We start from the raw sequence: 18,529 nt of genomic DNA, 5'->3' as shown, positions 1-18,529 counted from the left end.
ACCTACTTCTATATCACAGAGAATTGACAGCTTTTCTGCTCTCTTACATAGAGCTGCTATTCTTTTATCTAAAATGGCTTTTTTCTTACTGTCACTGAGATTCTTAATATTCCTAAGCCCCTTTTTAGTCATCTTTGGTACACAGAAAAAGGAGCACTTCCCTTGGGTACAATATATGAGTGAATATTGTATACGGTCAAAATAGATTTCGGCCTTCGTACGTCTGATCGAGTTCGAAAGATAAGCGATCGAAGTGAGACTTCGAGATGGGTTCCGAAGATGGTACAAACAAGCTTCGAACCCGAGGGGCCGATAAATGTCAAGTTCAATATCATTATCAAACTCGAATCCAAATCGAACTATGATGCAAAGTAAAGCTATCAAGATTATGATCTAGAGACCGACCAACATTGACTTCGAATCAATTCAAGGGTCCGAGTCAGAATCGAGCTTAAGCCAAGATCGAGAGCTCGAGTCTGGATCGAGCTCAAGCCAAGATCGAGAGCTCGAGTCAAGATCGAGCTCACAGACAAAAACCGTTACAATCCCACTAGAGGAGAGAATCTTGGCAGGAATTGTGAAAAAGCTGATTTATCATGGACTTCCCACTAAGTATTTTTAATTATATTTAAAGTAAGATCCCTCTACTATAAAGGTGGAGGGTTATCATTTCTGTAAGGGCAGTTTTCAGATAGAGCTTACATTGTAATTCAAGCACCATATCCTCTTATATTCAAGAGTTACTCTTTTGAGCCTAAAAAACTAATCCATCTTGCTTAGTCCTAAAAATCGTCTTCTTTACAACTTTGTTTATTTTACATTCTCTGCAGTCCATATTTGATATTTTCTTTTATCCTTACGATTTGTATTAAGCTATATCACATATCCTTAGAACTACGTATAAATTCAACTCTATCCGTTTTTCGGGTAAATAGTTTGGCGCCCACCGTGGGGCTAAGCATAACAGTGGTTATTTGATACGAATCTGAAAAAACACGACATTGTGTTTTGCGCTTATTTCCGAAAATATCTTGAATTTCGGATTAGCTACGACTAACCACCAATCAAATTGCTTTACTAATCGACAACGGAGCCGGCCTTCAAGACGAAAATAACAACTTGATACCTAGTACTGAAAGACCACTTGTAAACGCCGTTGGAGCTCGAATCAAAGCGCCAATAGATATCAATTCACATGTAGCCATTGAGGCGAACCTACATGTTGAACCCGTGAATAGCATCCATGGTGGTACTCGGTCTGCAGCTTGAGATACCCACAACGTCGAGGAAAATGGCGTTAGCTTGCGTATGATTTTCGAAATGTTGCAAGCCCAACAGGCAGCAATAGCTCAGTTGCAGAGCCAAACCCAGCTACAAAGCAGGCCGGAGCTCAATCCACCTCGAGAAATCACCCACAGAACGGGGCCAGCCATAGTGAAGTCAAATGAGCAAGAATCGGGGACTACTCCCGAAATTGCTAAATTGCTCGAGGAACTCACGATAAAAACCAACGATAAAAAAGTATAAACTTATAACTCTAGGGTCGATCAGATCCCGGGAGCTCCACTAATGATAAAAGGGTTGGATTCAAAAATATTCCTGCAAAAACCTTTTTCCCTCGAGCGCAGCCCCGGAACCAATCCCCAAAAAATTCTGTATGCCCGAAATTCCCAAATATAACGGAACGACCGATCCCAACGAGCATGTCACTTCTTATACATGTGCCATCAAGGGAAATGATTTAGAAGATGATGAAATCGAATCTGTGTTATTGAAAAAATTCGGAGAGACCCTCTCGAAGGGGGCAATGATTTGGTATCACAACCTACCACCAAATTCCATCGACTCGTTCTCCATGTTAGCAGATTCTTTTATGAAAGCACATGCCGGCGCCATAAAAGTCGCAACAAAGAAATCGAACCTCTTCAAGGTAAGACAGAAGGATAACGAGATGCTGAGGGAGTTCGTATCTCGTTTTCAAATGGAACAAATGGACTTGCCACCAGTCACAGACCATTGGGCTGTTCAAGCTTTCACTCAAGGTTTGAACGAACGAAGTTCGACGGCTTCACGGCAATTAAAGCATAACCTGATCGAATACCCAGCCATCACATGGGCCAACATGCACAATCGGTACCAATCAAAAATTAGGGTCGAAGATGATCAATTGGGGTGTGAACCCACTGTTCGAAGGGATACTAATCGAGAATGAGGTCCGATCGGGTATCGATACCAACCGTACAACGGAAGTCACAGAGTCAGTAAATCGAGACATAACCTTGGGAAAAATAACAAAAGAAGTGATCGAGGTCAAGGGTCCTGGGGCTGATGAACAAAAGTAGGTTCGATAGGCCTGTTGGATCTAAGAAAGCACCTTGGCTATCGGAATATAACTTCAGCATTGATGCGTCCGCCATCGTTTTGGCTATCGGACGCATCAAAGATACTAAATGGCCTCGACCCATGCAGACCGATCCTGCCTAGAGGAATCCCAATCAAATGTGCGAATATCATGGCACCCATGGCCACAGAACGGAAGATTGCAGGCAACTAAGAGAGGAAGTAGCCCGATTATTCAACAAAGGGTACCTTCGAGAATTTTTGAGCGATAGAGCGAAGAACCATTTTAAAAATAGGGATTTCGGCAAGCAAAACGAACAAGAAGAACCACAACACGTCATTCACATGATCATCGACGACGCCAATATCCCTCAGGGACTAGTGCTTAAACGCACTAAGACATCGATTGTGAGAGAAAAGCGATCTCGAACTCAAGATTACACACCCATAGGAACTTTGTCCTTCAATGATGAAGATGTAGAAGGAATCATACAACCTCATAACGATGCACTGGTAATATCCGTACTCATGAATAAAACTAAAGTTAAGCGTGTGTTGATTGATCCAGGTAGCTCGGCCAACATCATCAGATTGAAGGTCGTAAAACAGCTCGGCCTGCAGGACCAGATCGTACCCGCAACCCTGGTTCTAAACGGATTCAATATAGCATGTGAAACCACCAAAGGAAAGATAATTCTACCAATAAACGTGGCCGGAACCATCCAAGAAACGAAGTTCCACGTGATCGAAGGTGACATGAGATACAACGCCCTTTTCGGAAGGCCATGGATCCACAACATGAGAGCTGTACCTTCGACCCTACACCAGGTCCTCAAATTCCCAATATCGAGAGGGGTCAAAATAGTGGACGGAGAACAACCAACTGCAAGAGAAATGTTCGCCGTCGAGGAAGCGAAACCAATATCCTCACTTTTGCCAGTAAAGGGATCGGGCCCAGAAGGGGAACGATATACCAAATAGCAATCACAGACATCGGCTTTGACCCAACCAGATAACCAGAAGATCGAAGAAGATGATGATCAAAGGATACCTCGATCCTTCGTGATTCTCGATGACTCCGACACGACCAAATCAATGATTGAGCAACTGGAGCAAATCACACTAATCGAGCACTGGCCCAAACGGAAGGTATACCCGGGAATGGGGTTGAGCCCCGAACTCAGGAAGAAACTTATTCAATTTCTTATCGATAACATTGATTTCTTTGCCTGGTCCCATTTAGATATAACAGGGATCTTACCAGACATAACGACGCATCAGCTAAGCTTGGACCCTAGGTTCAGACCGGTGAAGCAAAAGAGAAAACCCCAATCCAAGAAAAAGCACACATTCATAAAGGACGAGGTAACCAAACTTCTCAAGATAGCGTCCATTCGGGAGGTGAAATATCCCGAATGGTTAGCCAATGTAGTTGTAGTGCCTAAAAAAGGGAACAAACTTAGAATGTTCTTGGACTATAAGGATTTGAACAAAGCATGCCCCAAAGATTTCTTTCCGCTGCCCAACATCGATCGCATGATCGATGCCACGGCCGGCCACGAGATCCTCACTTTTCTCGATGCTTATTCCGGGTAAAATCAGATCCAGATGAACCCGGAGGACCAGGAAAAAACTTCATTTGTCACCAAATATGGAACATATTATTATAATGTGATGCCCTTCGGGCTAAAAAATGCAGGGGCTACTTACCAATGCCTAGTAAATAAAATGTTCGAAGAACAAATAGGTAAATCAATGGAAGTTTATATTTATGACATGCTAGTTAAGTCCCTGCGCACAGAGGACCATTTGACCCATTTGCAGGAAACGTTCGAGATTTTGAGGAAATACAACATGAATCTCGACCCCGAAAAATGTGCTTTCGGGGTCGGTTCGGGAAAGTTCCTCGGCTTCATGGTGTCAAATAGGGAAATCGAGATTAACCCCGACAAAATCAAGGTCATCGAAGACATCACCATCGTGGACAGTGTGAAAGTTGTACAAAGGCTAACTGGACGGATTGCAGCTTTAGGCCGATTTATTTCGAGATCATCAGATCGAAGTCACAAATTTTTCTCTCTACTCAAAAAGAAGAACGATTTCGCTTGGACCCCGGAATGCCAACAGGCATTAGAGGAACTAAAACGATATCTATCAAGCCCACCACTACTTCATACTCCAAAAACAGACAAAAAACTTTGCTTGTACTTGGCAGTATCGAAAATCGCAGTAAGCGATGTCCTAGTTCGAGAAGAGCAAGTTACGCAATTTCCCGTTTATTATATAAGTCAGACCTTGGGTGAAGCAGAAACTAGATATCCGTACCTAGAAAAATTGGTACTTGCGCTGATAAGCGCCTCTAGAAAGTTAAGACCGTACTTTCAATGTCATCCCATATGCATATTAACCACTTACCCGCTTCGTAATATTTTGCACAAGCCCGAACTATCAGGCCGATTGGCCAAATGGGCCGTCGAACTCAGTGGGTACAATATCGAATATTAACCCGTACAGCCATCAAGTCTCAAATTTTAGCAGACTTCATGGCCGATTTCACTCCAACCCTCGTACCCGAAGTCGAAAAAGAACTCCTGTTGAAATCGGGTACATCATCGGGGGTATGGACCCTTTTTACGGACGGGGCTTCGAACATGAAGGGGTCCGGTCTAGGAATAGTTTTAAAGCCACCCACGGGCAACACTATTAGGCAATCTATTAAAACTACCAGGTTGACTAACAACGAGGCCGAGTATAAAGCCATGATTGCAGGTCTCGAGCTAGCTAAAAATATGGGAGCAAAAGTCATTGAAGCCAAATGTGACTCTTTGCTGGTGGTAAGTCAGGTAAACAAAACCTTCGAAGTTCGAGAAGATAGAATGCAAAGGTATTTGGACAAACTATATGTCACTTTGCACCATTTCAAACAATGCACTTTACAACATGTTCCACGAGAGCAAAACAGTGAGGCCGATGCACTTGCGAATTTGGGTTCATCGATCGAGGAAGGTGACTTGATCTCGGGGACTGTCGTTCAACTCTCGAGATCCGTGATTGAAAAAGGTCATGCCGAGATAAATTCTACGAGCTTAACCTGGGATTGGAGAAATAAGTATATTGAATACTTAAAGAACGGAAAGCTCTCATCGGACCCTAAAGATTCAAGGGCACTACGGACAAAAGCTGCTCGATTCACATTGGCTTCAGATGGAACTCTATACCGAAGGACATTCGATGGACCATTGGCCGTATGCTTGGGTCCAGGAAATACCGATTACATCCTACGTGGGGTGCACGAGGGCACTTGTGGGAATCACTCCGGTGCAGATCCACTAGTCCGAAAAATAATCAGGGCAGGGTATTATTGGATTGATATGGGCAAATATGCGAAGGAATTTGTTCGAAAATGTGACAAATATCACAGGTTTGCACCAATGATCCATCAACCCGGGGAGCAACTTCACTCAGTCTTATCCCTATGTCCATTCATGAAATTGGGAATGGATATTGTCGGCCCTCTGCCATCGACCCCAGGTAAAGCTAAATTCATTTTATTTATGACTGACTATTTCTCTAAATGGGTTGAAGCAAAGGCGTTCGAGAAAGTAAGAGAGAGAGAGAGGTAATAGACTTTATCTGGGATCATATCGTATGTCGATTCGGGATACCCGCCGAAATAGTGTGTGATAATGGGAAACGATTTGTTGGCAGCAAAGTGACGAAATTCTTCGAAGATCACAAAATAAGAAGGATATTATCAACACCGTATCACCCCAGTGGGAACGGACAGGTCGAATCAACGAACAAAACTATCATTCAAAATCTAAAGAAGAGGCTGAACGGCGCTAAAGGAAAATAGAGAGAAATCCTACCCGAAATCCTTTGGGCATATCGAACAACGTCAAAATCTAGTACGGGGGAAACCCCGTTCTCCTTAGTATATGGGTCCGAAGCCTTGATACCCGTCGAAGTCGGCGAACCCAGTGCCAGATTTTGATACACAACAGGACTGCAAAATAACAAGGCTATGAACACTAGCCTCAAACTATCGGACGAAAAATGAGAAGCTGCTCTCGTCCAATTGGCCGTCCAAAAGCAACGAATCGAAAGATACTATAATCGAAGAACCAAGCTCTGCCATTTTAAGCCTGGGGACTTAGTGCTAAGAAAAGTCACCCTCAATACCCGAAACCCGAACGAACAAAAACTAGGACCGAACTGGGAAGGACCATATCAGGTTCTCAAGAACGTCGGAAAGGGATCATACAAGCTCGGCATTATTAACGGCAAACAATTATCAAGCAATTGGAATGTGTCACATCTAAAATGATACTACTGCTAAGGTACGACCCTCCCATATTCATTTACAATTCAAAACTAACCCCTACAGAAGTTCGATCAGGAGCTAAGATGGATCCTTCAATACGAAGCCTTAGGTCTGAAAGCACGCGTAGCACTCTTTTTCCCTTAGACCGGTTTTATCCCAATGGATTTTTCGGTAAGGTTTTTAATGAGGCAACCAATGATCGTGCTGCACTTACAACAGTATCCGAGGCCTCTTTACAATTGACCTCGAATATTGAGGGGGCATTAGCCCTCAAATATATCAAGTTCTGATGCAAGAAAGTTAGTTCGCAACAACGGGGTTCCAATAGGAAAAGTTATAAGAGCCAAATGGTCAAAACGAACCACGCTCATGTAGTTGGCCCGAACCCAGACGCGAAACATGAACACATGTATAAATGAATTGCAATGAAAGTTCTCCTCTTTACCGATATCTTATATCCAAGAAACATTCCTCTATTTGGAGATTTATTATGCAAACAGAATTAAGATAAACTCGACCAATAAGCCTACATGCTACTTTTATTTCGAGTTCGAGCAAACACTCACTCGACCATTACGCCTACGAGCTACATTACTTCGAGTTCGAATCATTCACTCGACTAAGCCTACGGGCTACTTTTATTTCGAGTTCGAGCAAACACTCACTCGACCATTACGCCTACGGGCTACATTACTTCGAGTTCGAATCATTCACTCGACTAAGCCTACGGGATACTTTTATTTCGAGTTCGAGTAAACACTCACTCGACCATTACGCCTACGGGCTACATTACTTCGAGTTCGAATCATTCACTCGACGACTAAGCCTACAGGCTACTTTTATTTCGAGTTCGAGAAAGCACTCACTCGACCATTATGCCTACGGGATACATTACTTCGAGTTCGAATAATTCACTCGATTACTAAGCCTACGGGCTACTTTTATTTCGAGTTCGAGCAAGCACTCACTCGACCATTACGCCTACGAGCTACATTACTTCGAGTTCGAATCATTCACTCGATTAATCCTACGGGCTACTTTTATTTCGAGTTCGAGAAAACACTCACTCGACTATTACGCCTACGGGCTACATTACTTCGAGTTCGAATCATTCACTCGACTAAGCCTACGGGCTACTTTTATTTCGAGTTAGAGCAAACACTCACTCCACCATTATGCCTACGGGCTACATTACTTCGAGTTCGAATCATTACTCGACGACTATGCCTACGGGCTACTTTTATTTCGAGTTCAAGCAAGCACTCACTCGACCATTATGCCTACGGGCTACATTACTTCGAGTTCGAATCATTCACTCGACTACTAATCCTACGGGCTACTTTTATTTCGAGTTCGAGCAAGTACTCATTCGACCATTACGCCTACGAGCTACATTACTTCGAGTTCGAATCATTTACTCGACTAAGCCTACGGGCTACTTTAATTTAGAGTTCGAGCGAACACTCACTCGACTATTACGCCTACGGACTACATTACTTCGAGTTTCAATCACTCACTTGACTACTAAGCATACAGGCTACTTTTATTTAGAGTTCGAGCAAGAACTCACTCGACCATTACGCCTACGGGCTACATTACTTTGAGTTCGAATCATTCACTCGACTAAGCCTACGGGCTACTTTTATTTTGAGTTCGAGCAAGCACTCACTCGACCATTAAGCCTACGGGCTACATTTCTTTGAGCTCAAATCATTGACTCAACTAATAAGCCTAAGGGCTACATCAATTCAAGTTTGAGTAAGCGCTCGCTCAGTTATAGAGGCTACAAAGTCCAAATTTGATTAAGTTGTTTAAATCCTTGTGAAAACATTCATACGGCGTGAATAAAGTCTTCACAAGACAGAAAACAAAACAGAAGCAAGTCGGCAAAAAAGGGGATATTTTTATATACAAAATTGTTTACATGATTGATTACAACATAAAAATTAAGGACTAAGCTTCCTGATCATCCCCAGGAGCGGTCTCTTCTCTATCGGGCTCCCCCATGTTCTTGGATCCGCTCTTAATCCCATCGTCATCATCACTGACATCATCATCATCATCGAAAACCAAGGCTTCAGCATTGACTTTGAGTTCTTTGGCCCTATTTATCTCTTCAGCGAGGTCGAAACCACAAGCATGGATCTCCTCGAGGGTTTCCCTCCGAGATCGATACATAGCAAGTTCAGTGACCCAATGTGCTCGAGTATCGGCGGTCTCAGCTGCCTCTCTTGCTTAGACATGGGCAGCTTTAGCATCGGCCCGATAGACGGCCACGAGTGTATCCGCATCGGCCTTTGCCTTTTCAGCATCAGATTCGGCCTTAGCAAGTACAGAGGCCAACCGAGCCTCGAGCTCTTCTATTTTTCTTGCTTGAACCGGGCCTTTTTCCTTCATTCTCTGAAATTGGGTTTCGGACGATGATAACTGGGCTCGAGCAGTTTCTTTCTCTGCAGCAAAGCGGTCCATACCTTATTTCCACTACAAAGACTCTGCTTTTATCATGTCGACCTCCTCACAAAGCTTCCTGATCATCCCAATTTTTTTGCTGCAACTGTGAGACCAAAAAATTAGCCATCGTTCTGGTATCAAGCCTATAGTCTTTTAAAAGTATCATTATCTGCTCAGATAGATCGGTCTGATCTCGGTAAGCCTTGGCCAACTCAGCTTGGAGGTCTTTTATTTCCTCTTCCCTTTGCCCTAAGAGAAGTTTTAGGGAGTTCCTCTCCTCAGTAACCCGTTGAAAGTCAGCCTCGTATCGACGCAGCTCGTTTTGGGACCGAGAACATGCTTCTCGATGAACTGCCGCTGCCTGCAAAGAAACAAGAAATGAAGTTAGAAACAAAAAGTAAACATAAAGGTAGTACCGACAAAATACTTTTAAGGCTTACCTGATTCAAAGCCTGCTGCACCCCGTGAAAAAGATCCGATTCATCACTAGTATCGGCAACATCCTCGATACCAATAAACAGATCACGAAAGGGATCCTCTCCATCATGAGGCATGTCTAGATCGAGGGCCCCCAAAGCTTGGGCTTCCCGAATCACCTCTGCGGAAAAAGCGGGGAAGGTGGGCGAATCTTTGATTGCTGCAGCCCCAAATGAATCACTTGGAGCATTCTCTTCGGTCCGAAGGGATTCAAGAGGGGCCCCTTCAGATATATTCCCCATCTGTTGGCTTCGATGGGATGCGTCTTCGATCTCCGATAATTCAGGGATTCCGCCCGAATCTTTCTCCGGTATATACTCAGTTCGAGGCGGAACCTCATGAAGCATCATCGATCTAGCTGCCGATGGGGCATCGGTGGTTCTCTATGTTCGTGCCGCCAGCGCGGACCCATCATTTTCTTTTACTTCTTCGTCTTCATCCCTTAGACGCAGAACTAATTCCACGGTCAAAGGAATGGCATTCTTGTTCGGCTTACGAGCCGTCCTCTTCTTCGGTTTTGGATCTTCAAGAACGGAGGCTCTTTTCCTTTTATTTTCCTTCACCAGCTTTGGGACGGAGGCCAAAGTTTCTTCCTCATTGGACAAGGGCCTCAAAACCGCATCTTTGCCCAAACCTGCATATGGAAAATTTTATTAAAATATTTGGAAAGAATCTCGTTCGAATTATCAAAGAGTACGAGAAAGGGGCTTACCATGATTTTTGGCCTCCCACTGACCCTTTGACAAATCACTCCATGAGCGCTCGACGTATGTGGAGGTAGAAACAAGAGCTCGTACTCAGTTCTTGAAATTGGGAACTGCTCCAGGCATCCAAAGAACCGCTGCATCATAAAAATAAGAGTATCGATGAGAAAAGAAATAAAAGAACAAAATAGAAGGAAGTAACAGTAGGATCACACTTACGTTTCATATTCCACTCCCCGGGAAAGGGCATTTTTTGGGTCGGAATCAGGTTTGAAGTCCTCACTCGAACGAACCTGCCCATCCAGCCCTGATCTCTATCCTCATAAATGCTCAAGAATAGAGCCTTGGTAGCCCGACGCTGAAGTTTTATTAACCCTCCTCGAAAAAGTCAAGGACGGTACAATCGGATAAGATCGTCGAGGGTGAACGACATCCCCTCGATTTTGTTCACAAAGTATCGGATCAAGATAACGATCCGCCAAAAAGAAGGATTGACCTGGCCTAGGTTTATTTGGTATTGACGACAGAAGTCAATAATAACGGAATCGAGGGGACCTAACGTGAAAGGGTAAGTATACACATTCAAAAGCCCTTTCACGTAAGTGGTGATATCTTCGTCAGAAGTAGGAATTATTATTTCTTTTTTATCCCAATTGCAATCTTTATTTAACTGTTTGAGGTGCTTCTCGGTTATCGAACACATGTACCTCGATACTGGATCGCATCGGCCAGGGACCGATGAGCCTTTATCGACCTTAAAATCAGAAGTAAGAACACATGCCCCGGGAACGTACTCCTCAGGCCGTGGTTCTGCCGGTGTCTCATCGACGGCACACTGTGAAGATGAAGCCTTCTCTTTCTGAGGAATGGTTTGTGATATTTTCGCCATTTTTGAATTCAAAGGTAAGGAATAGAAGAAAATGACGAAGATTTGGTAAAATTGAAGAGGGGATTTTGGCAAAGAGAAATCACAGATTTGCGGGCAAGTCAGAGAATACGAAAAGGAATTTGGGAAATTTGGAAGATTGGAGATGTAAAAGTGGTAAATGATGAAAGGAATAGTTATTTATAGGTTTAAGCGATGGTGGTTCAGTATCAGCGATGTCCGACCACCGTCTGACATGCATTAAATGCCTTGAAAGACTAAATCGACGGGACAGCTATCACGTACGTCATGATCGATCCCGATGGAAATTTCAGTTTATAATCCGATCGAGCCATTGAAAACTCATATCGTTTCTCACCACATTCTTCCTGAGAAACGAGGGGACTATCTGTATACGGTCGAATTAGATTTCGGCCTTCGTACGTCTGATCGAGTTCGAAAGATAAGCGATCGAAGTGAGACTTCGAGATGGGTTCCGAAGATGGTACAAACAAGCTTCGAACCCGAGGGGCCGATCAATGTCGAGTTCGATATCATTATCAAGCTCGAATCCAAATCGAACTATGATGCAAAGTAAAGCTATCAAGCTTATGATCCGGAGACCGACCAACATTGACTCCGAATCAATTCAAGGGTCCGAGTCAGAATCGAGTTTAAGCCAAGATCGAGATCTCGAGTCTGGATCGAGCTCAAGCCAAGATCGAGAGCTCGAGTCAAGATCGAGCTTACAGACAAAAGCCGTTGCAATCCCACTAGAGGAGAGAATCTTGGCAGGAATTATAAAAAAACTGATTTATCATGGACTTCCCACTGAGTATTTTTAATTATATTTAAAGTAAGATCCCTCTACTATAAAGGTGGAGGGTTATCATTTCTGTAAGGACAGTTTTCGGATAGAGCTCATATTGTAATTCAAGCACCATATCCTCTTATATTCAAGAGTTACTCTGTTAAGCCTAAAAACTGATTCATCTTGCTTAGTCCTAAAAATCGTCTTCTTTACAACTTTGTTTATTTTATATTCTCTGCAGTCCATATTTGATATTTCCTTTTATCCTTACGATTTGTATTAAGCTATATCACATATCCTTAGAACCACGTATAAATTCAACTCTATCCGTTTTTCGGGTAAACAAATACCTATCTATGAATATAGAACATATAGTAGTGTTTCGCTTATATAGATGCCTGATTGGAATATTGACAGGTCCAAATTACTTTCTTAAATAGATGAATGTTGGATAATATATCATATTTCCATAATGAAATGTTTTCGGAGTTGGCAAGTATAAATGATCAACTGACATTCTGAGACAACGTCTCAAAATAAATAAATCTCGAGTGTATAGTTTTAATAAATAAAAAAATTCACGTGTTTAATTATAATTTGAGCTTAATTTCTCAAAGTTGATCTATACTACGACTATTCAAGATCATTTAAAAGTCTCTCTGATATTAATAAAGATTAGAAAAGAAAAGAATTAAATACAAAAGTAAATAATCTCATAGTCTAGGACTAGATCATAATTAGGAAAACGAAATTACCCACACCACATCAAAACACAAATAGATGAGAGTTCAAGATCAAAGGAAATAAATTCAATCTCAAAGTTCAAGAGTCTTAAGAGATGGCAATAATAACGTCACAAATATATGACGTTGTAAATAAGTGCAACCAAATATGCATAGTACAACATAATATCTTTCTTTTAAGAACTTGAGTCTCCAGCATAATCCGTTTGCACTAAGATAATCCTTCGCTCCATCTGCCAGTGTAAGTGAATTTTTTTAATAAGATTGGAAAAAAAATTATAATTACCAAGAAATAATTAAAAGTTACAAAATAATTAAGTAGTGATTTCTCTGTAATGAAGCTGAGTACCCGAGCATAAGCTTCCAACTCGTTTTGTGTAGTGGTGAAATCATTCCTTAACCTGCTCAAGGATTGGGAAAACCTGAAAATTGAAATGACGCCAATTGATGCCGGAATGAGACCAAAAATAGTTACCAGGAAAAATGACACTGCTATAAAAATAATAGCCGAAAAAATATATAAAATTTATATAATTTTATATATATATATATATATATATATATATATATATATATATATATATATATATATATATATATATATATATACATTTTGTATGTTATGTATAAAAATTATACAAATTTTATATATTTTTTCGGCTACCAAATGTTAATAGTTTCTGGCGCGATCTAAAAGTGACAATACCCCAAATAGTTATAGTAACACCGAGATGATTATCATTTTTTTTTGTTAATACTCGTATAATGGAAAAACAATCATAATTTTCCATTAAGTGATATGCATTTTCACTTTAATTTGTTTATTCTTAAAGTTAATTGTTTAGCTAGATGTAAACGACTCATGCGTGTAAATATTTACCGTGCCTATTGTTTGACATTTATAAGCTCTCCTCGAACTAGCTGTTGATGAAGCAATGCTCCTGCTATTTTGTAATTTTTGCACATATATATTCTTAACTATCCAATTAAAAAAAAAAACTAGTTGTTGATGAAATCAAAGGTAACTTCTAAACGTCACAATGATCGATATGAGAGTTGACCTTAATTAATAATCTTAAGAAAGAGTTGTGTTTAATGTTAAGGGATTGTTTTTAAGATTAGAGTTGCACTGTAATTATTTAACTAGTAGCCATATTTGTTAGGATTGGCTATGGCTATTATTGCAATTAGTTAGTCAGGATGTTAGCTAGTGGTAGATGACAGCTGTACAAATATAGTATCTTGTATATAGGCGCACTAGTTCTGATTTTTAACTAATAAGAAATATTTTTCCAGTTTGAGATTCTTCGAAGCTTCCTCGTCTTCTCTGAGCTCCATGGCTTTCAGTCATGGCAGTTGAGCTTCAGCTCAAACATTTCTCCAATAGCCCTTAGTTTTGAAATGGTATCAGAGCCTAGGCTTCATCTATTGAGGTATTTCACGGTCCCTTACTTCGTCTTCTCTCCAATTTCGAGTTGAAGATCTAGGTTTTCTTCGAAATTGTTAATCAATTTTTTTTTTTGAAATCCCGTTCGAAACTGTAATTTCACTGTGATCTCATCTGATAGTGACGACTTATAGCATTTTTAACCTCTGGTTTTCTCGAAGTGTGGTTTTTTGTGTTGCCTCTGTTGAATTTTCATTTTTATCTTCAATTCACGGTTCAATCAATTGTGATCTATGATTTGAACAATGGCTGGAGACAAGGAAAGTGCTGCAGACAAAGACACCTTAGATACCTCGAGTCCCCTGTACATGCATCCATCGGAGAGTGCAGGTTCAGTGTTGGTACCTGTAGCTTTTGATGGCACAGGATATAGATCTTGGAGGAGTACTTAGAGCCCTCTCAGTGAAGAATAAGATTAGTTTCATAATAGGGAAGTGTCATAAACCAGTAATTGGACATGCAACTTTTGATCAGTGGGAACGATGTGATGATATGGTGACTTCATGGATTCCAAATTCCCTTTCAAAGGGCCTAGCGGATAGTTTGCAATATGTGAGTGATGCAAAGGAGTTATGGCAGGAGTTAGAAGATAGGTATGATCAAACCAACGGTGCAAAACTATACCAACTTCAAAAGGAAATTAATGATCTGAGTCAAGGAACTCTTGACATAACAGGCTATTATACAAAAATGAAGAAGCTATGGGAAGAGCTAAACACACTGAATGCACACGCACAATGCAGCTGCCAATGCACCTGCGGAGGTAAAGCTAATATGCACAAGGCTGAGAAAGATAGAAGACTGATACAGTTTTTGATGGGTTTAAATGAGGTGTATACTGTTGTGAGAGGGAGCATACTGATGATGAACCCCCTTCCAAGCATTGCACAAGTCTTTTCTATTCTCATACAAGAAGAGAAGCAAAGAGAAGTTAAACCAAACAATCAACAACTGGTGATTGAATCTACATCACTGAATGCTAATGGTCCAGAAAACAACAACTTTAGAACAAACTACAACCAACACATGAATCCTTCTGGGAACAATAGTTATGGAAGAGGCTATATGGGAAATAGACCTAGGCAATTCATTAATTTCTGCAAGAGGCCAGGACACACTAAGGATAAATGTTATAAACTTCACGGGTACCCTTAGAACTTCAAGTACAACAATGGTAGCAGGGGAAAGAAACTAGCAGCAAATGTGTTTGATACAACAGGTAATGGGACAAATATGATAGATGAAGGAGGAAACCTTCAGGAGCAAGGTCGAACCATGCAACAATTGAGTAAGGAACAATATGGACAACTGCTGAGCATATTGGAGAGTTTTAATAATGGAAACAATAGAGACAGCTCAGAAAACATCAACATGACTGGTGGAGCTGTTAACTTTGCAGGTATGACTGCTTGTACCACCTCTGTTGGGCCCAGTAAATAGTCTCATGAAAGTTTCAAAGAAAATGTTGATTCCTGGATTCTTGACTCAGGAGCCACTAACCATATGACTTATAACAAAGCCTCATTGAGTAATATCAAAACTCTAGTTTATCCCTTTTTGGTCTCTTTACCAAATGGATATAAAGTAAAGGTGACAATAATTGGAGATGTCATTCTCAGTCCTCAATTCACTCTAAAAAGAGTCCTATATGTGCCCAGTTTCAGATTCAATCTAATCTCTGTACACTTATTGACAGTCCAACTTGATTGCATCATCATATTCACTAAATTTTCATGTCTTCTTCTACAGGACCTTTCTGAAAGGTCTCTGGAGATTGGTAAAGCCAAAGGCAGTCTGTATTTTCACTATTCAAGTTCAGGAAAGAACAATTTTTCTGATGTCACTAAAGTTTCCACCACATCGCTCACGCATAGTTCTGCACCTAGTGCATCCATCTAAGGTAGTCACAATATCAATAATGTACACTGTCAAGACCACTCTTGTGATTCTGCACCTAGTGCATCCATTTCTTCTCATGTTTGTGATAATAAAAGTGTACAAGTTCTTTTGAATTCCAATAAAAGTTCTTCTAACAAAATAGACTCAGTGTGCAATGCATGTACCTCTAATGAAAGTCTTGTGGGTCTCTTGTGGCATAACAGGCTGGGTCATGTACCTTTTATCAAGATGAAGGGTATCAACCCTATACCAATAACCTTTGCAAACAAATAACCTTTTCTATGTTCTATTTGCCCTATGGCCAGACAAAATAGCTCTCCTTTCCGAGAAAGAACTACTTCCACAACCAAGATATTTGGACTCTTACATGTGGATATGTGGGGTCTTTATCATGTACCAACTCATGACAATCACAAATACTCCATTACCCTAGTTGATGATTATAGTAGATGTACTTGGACACATCTTCTAACTAGCAAAAGAAATGCCCTCCATGTTATAAAGGCTTTCTTTGCAATGGTCCAAAACCATTTTAATACCTCAATAAAGACCATCAGAACTGATAATGGTTTAGGGTTTGTGAACACTGAAACAGCTATGTTCTTCCAAACCAAAGGGATCATACACCAGAAAACTTGTCCATACACTCCACAACAGAATGGTATAGTCGAAAGAAAACACAAGTACCTTCTTGAAACTGCAAGAGCACTATTATATCAATCCAAACTGCCTATAAGGTATTGGGGAGAGTGCATTCTAACTTCTACCTACATGATCAATAGATTGCCATCTTCATCCCTTAGAGGGAAATGCCCATTTGAGATTCTATATAAAACGAAACCAAATTACTCACATCTTAGGAGTTTTGGATGTTTATGCTTTCCAACAAATCTGAAACCTCACAAAGATAAGTTTGAACCAAGGTCAACACCCCATGTATTTGTAGGATACACTTTTGGATCAAAAGGATACAAGGTTCTCAGCTTAACCACAAGGAAAATACATGTTTCAAGAGATGTGACTTTTCATGAAACAATTTTCCCTTTTGCATTGCCAGGAAAGCACACTGATTTAGTATCTAAATGTGAGCATCTATCTCTTCCTTTTCCTCATATAGGACCTAGCATGAGTTATTTTGACACTGTCAGTCCTACTGGTAACAGTAATAGTGATAATCCACATCAACAATCAATGTCACCTGAACTTTCATTTGGCAATGACACCAATGCCAATATTTATGAACTTGTTTCACCATCTCAACCAGACTACCAAAACTCTTCCAGCTCAAATAGAACCTCCAACACATCATCTGAACCTTGTTTTCACTCCCAGAACCAGCAACAATCCCTTCTGAATGATTCACCAAGCTCTGCATATTCTGAGCAGACTACAACCTTAACTCATAATAGACCTCACAGAACAGTCAAACCGCCTAGTTATTTGAAGGATTACATTTGCAATGTACCCACTCTTAACACTAATGCTGGGGAGCAGGTTACAGATAATGATCACAGTTCACCCTCCTTCTCTTTTCACACACATGTTCCCCATTTACAGCCTATATCCCTTAATGCTCTAAGTGGTAATAGTCAGCATTTAATTGAAAACCTTTCTACTGATTGTGAACCTAAGTCATATGAGGAGGCAGCAGCTATACCTGCTTGGCAACAGGCCATGAACCAAGAATTTGATGCACTCTACTCTAATCATACTTGAGATCTTGTCTCACTACCTGCAGGAAAGAAAGCAATAGGTTGTAAGTGGGTATACAAAATCAAGCATAAGGCAGATGGGAGTGTTGAAAGATTTAAAGCTAGGCTAGTTGTTAAGGGCTACACTCAGCAGGCAGGGATAGATTATACTGAGACCTTCTCACCAGTGGTGAAGATGACTGCTGTGAGAGCATTGGTCAGCATTGCAGTAAAAAAAGACTGGAAAATCTTTCAGCTTAATGTAAACAATACTTTCCTACATGGAGACCTAAATGAAGAAGTATACATGCAAGTACCACCGGGGCTATCAGTAGGAAAATAGATTTTGGGGTGCAAGCTGAACAAATCTTTATATGGATTGAAGCAGGCAAGTAGGCAGTGGTATGCCAAGCTAACTGAGGCCCTATGTTCTAAAGGATATGTGCACTCCATGCTAGATTATTCTTTGTTTTACAAAAGGGAAGGACGCTTAGTTATTTTTGTAGCAGTTTATGTAGATGATGTTCTCCTGACAGGGACAAATTTGGAAGAAATTAAGGCATTGAAGACCTTCCTACATGAGACTTTTAAGATAAAGGATCTGGGGAGATTACACTACTTCTTAGGATTGGAGGTACTATACAAGCATGATGGAGTAATAATCACATAAAGAAATTTTACAAGCGACCTGATAAAGGAGTTTGAATGCTCACATTGCACTTCAATGTCCTCTCCACTTGATCCTTCAACAAAGTTAAAGGCATCTGAGGGTAACTT

General features: G+C 40.9%; 1 protein-coding gene across 1 annotated transcript; it reads left to right on the top strand.

Annotated features, from left to right (window-relative positions):
• The first annotated feature begins 14,519 nt into the window (after positions 1 to 14,519).
• On the top strand, positions 14,520 to 15,317 carry LOC138901948 (uncharacterized). The gene has a single exon (XM_070189749.1). The coding sequence runs from the start codon at positions 14,520 to 14,522 to the stop codon at positions 15,315 to 15,317; it is 798 nt and encodes a 265-aa protein (XP_070045850.1).
• The last annotated feature ends 3,212 nt before the right edge of the window (positions 15,318 to 18,529 follow it).

This window comes from Nicotiana tomentosiformis, chromosome 11 (assembly GCF_000390325.3).
Source record: "Nicotiana tomentosiformis chromosome 11, ASM39032v3, whole genome shotgun sequence".
NCBI classification, from domain to species: domain Eukaryota; kingdom Viridiplantae; phylum Streptophyta; class Magnoliopsida; order Solanales; family Solanaceae; genus Nicotiana; species Nicotiana tomentosiformis.
The sequence above is the reverse complement of the archived record's forward strand: the minus strand, read 5'-3'. Positions and strand labels throughout refer to the sequence as shown.

Coding starts and splice junctions, on each gene's coding strand:
- LOC138901948 (XM_070189749.1), top strand. CDS start 14,520: ATGGCACAGGATATAGATCTTGGAGGAGTACTTAGAGCCCTCTCAGTG.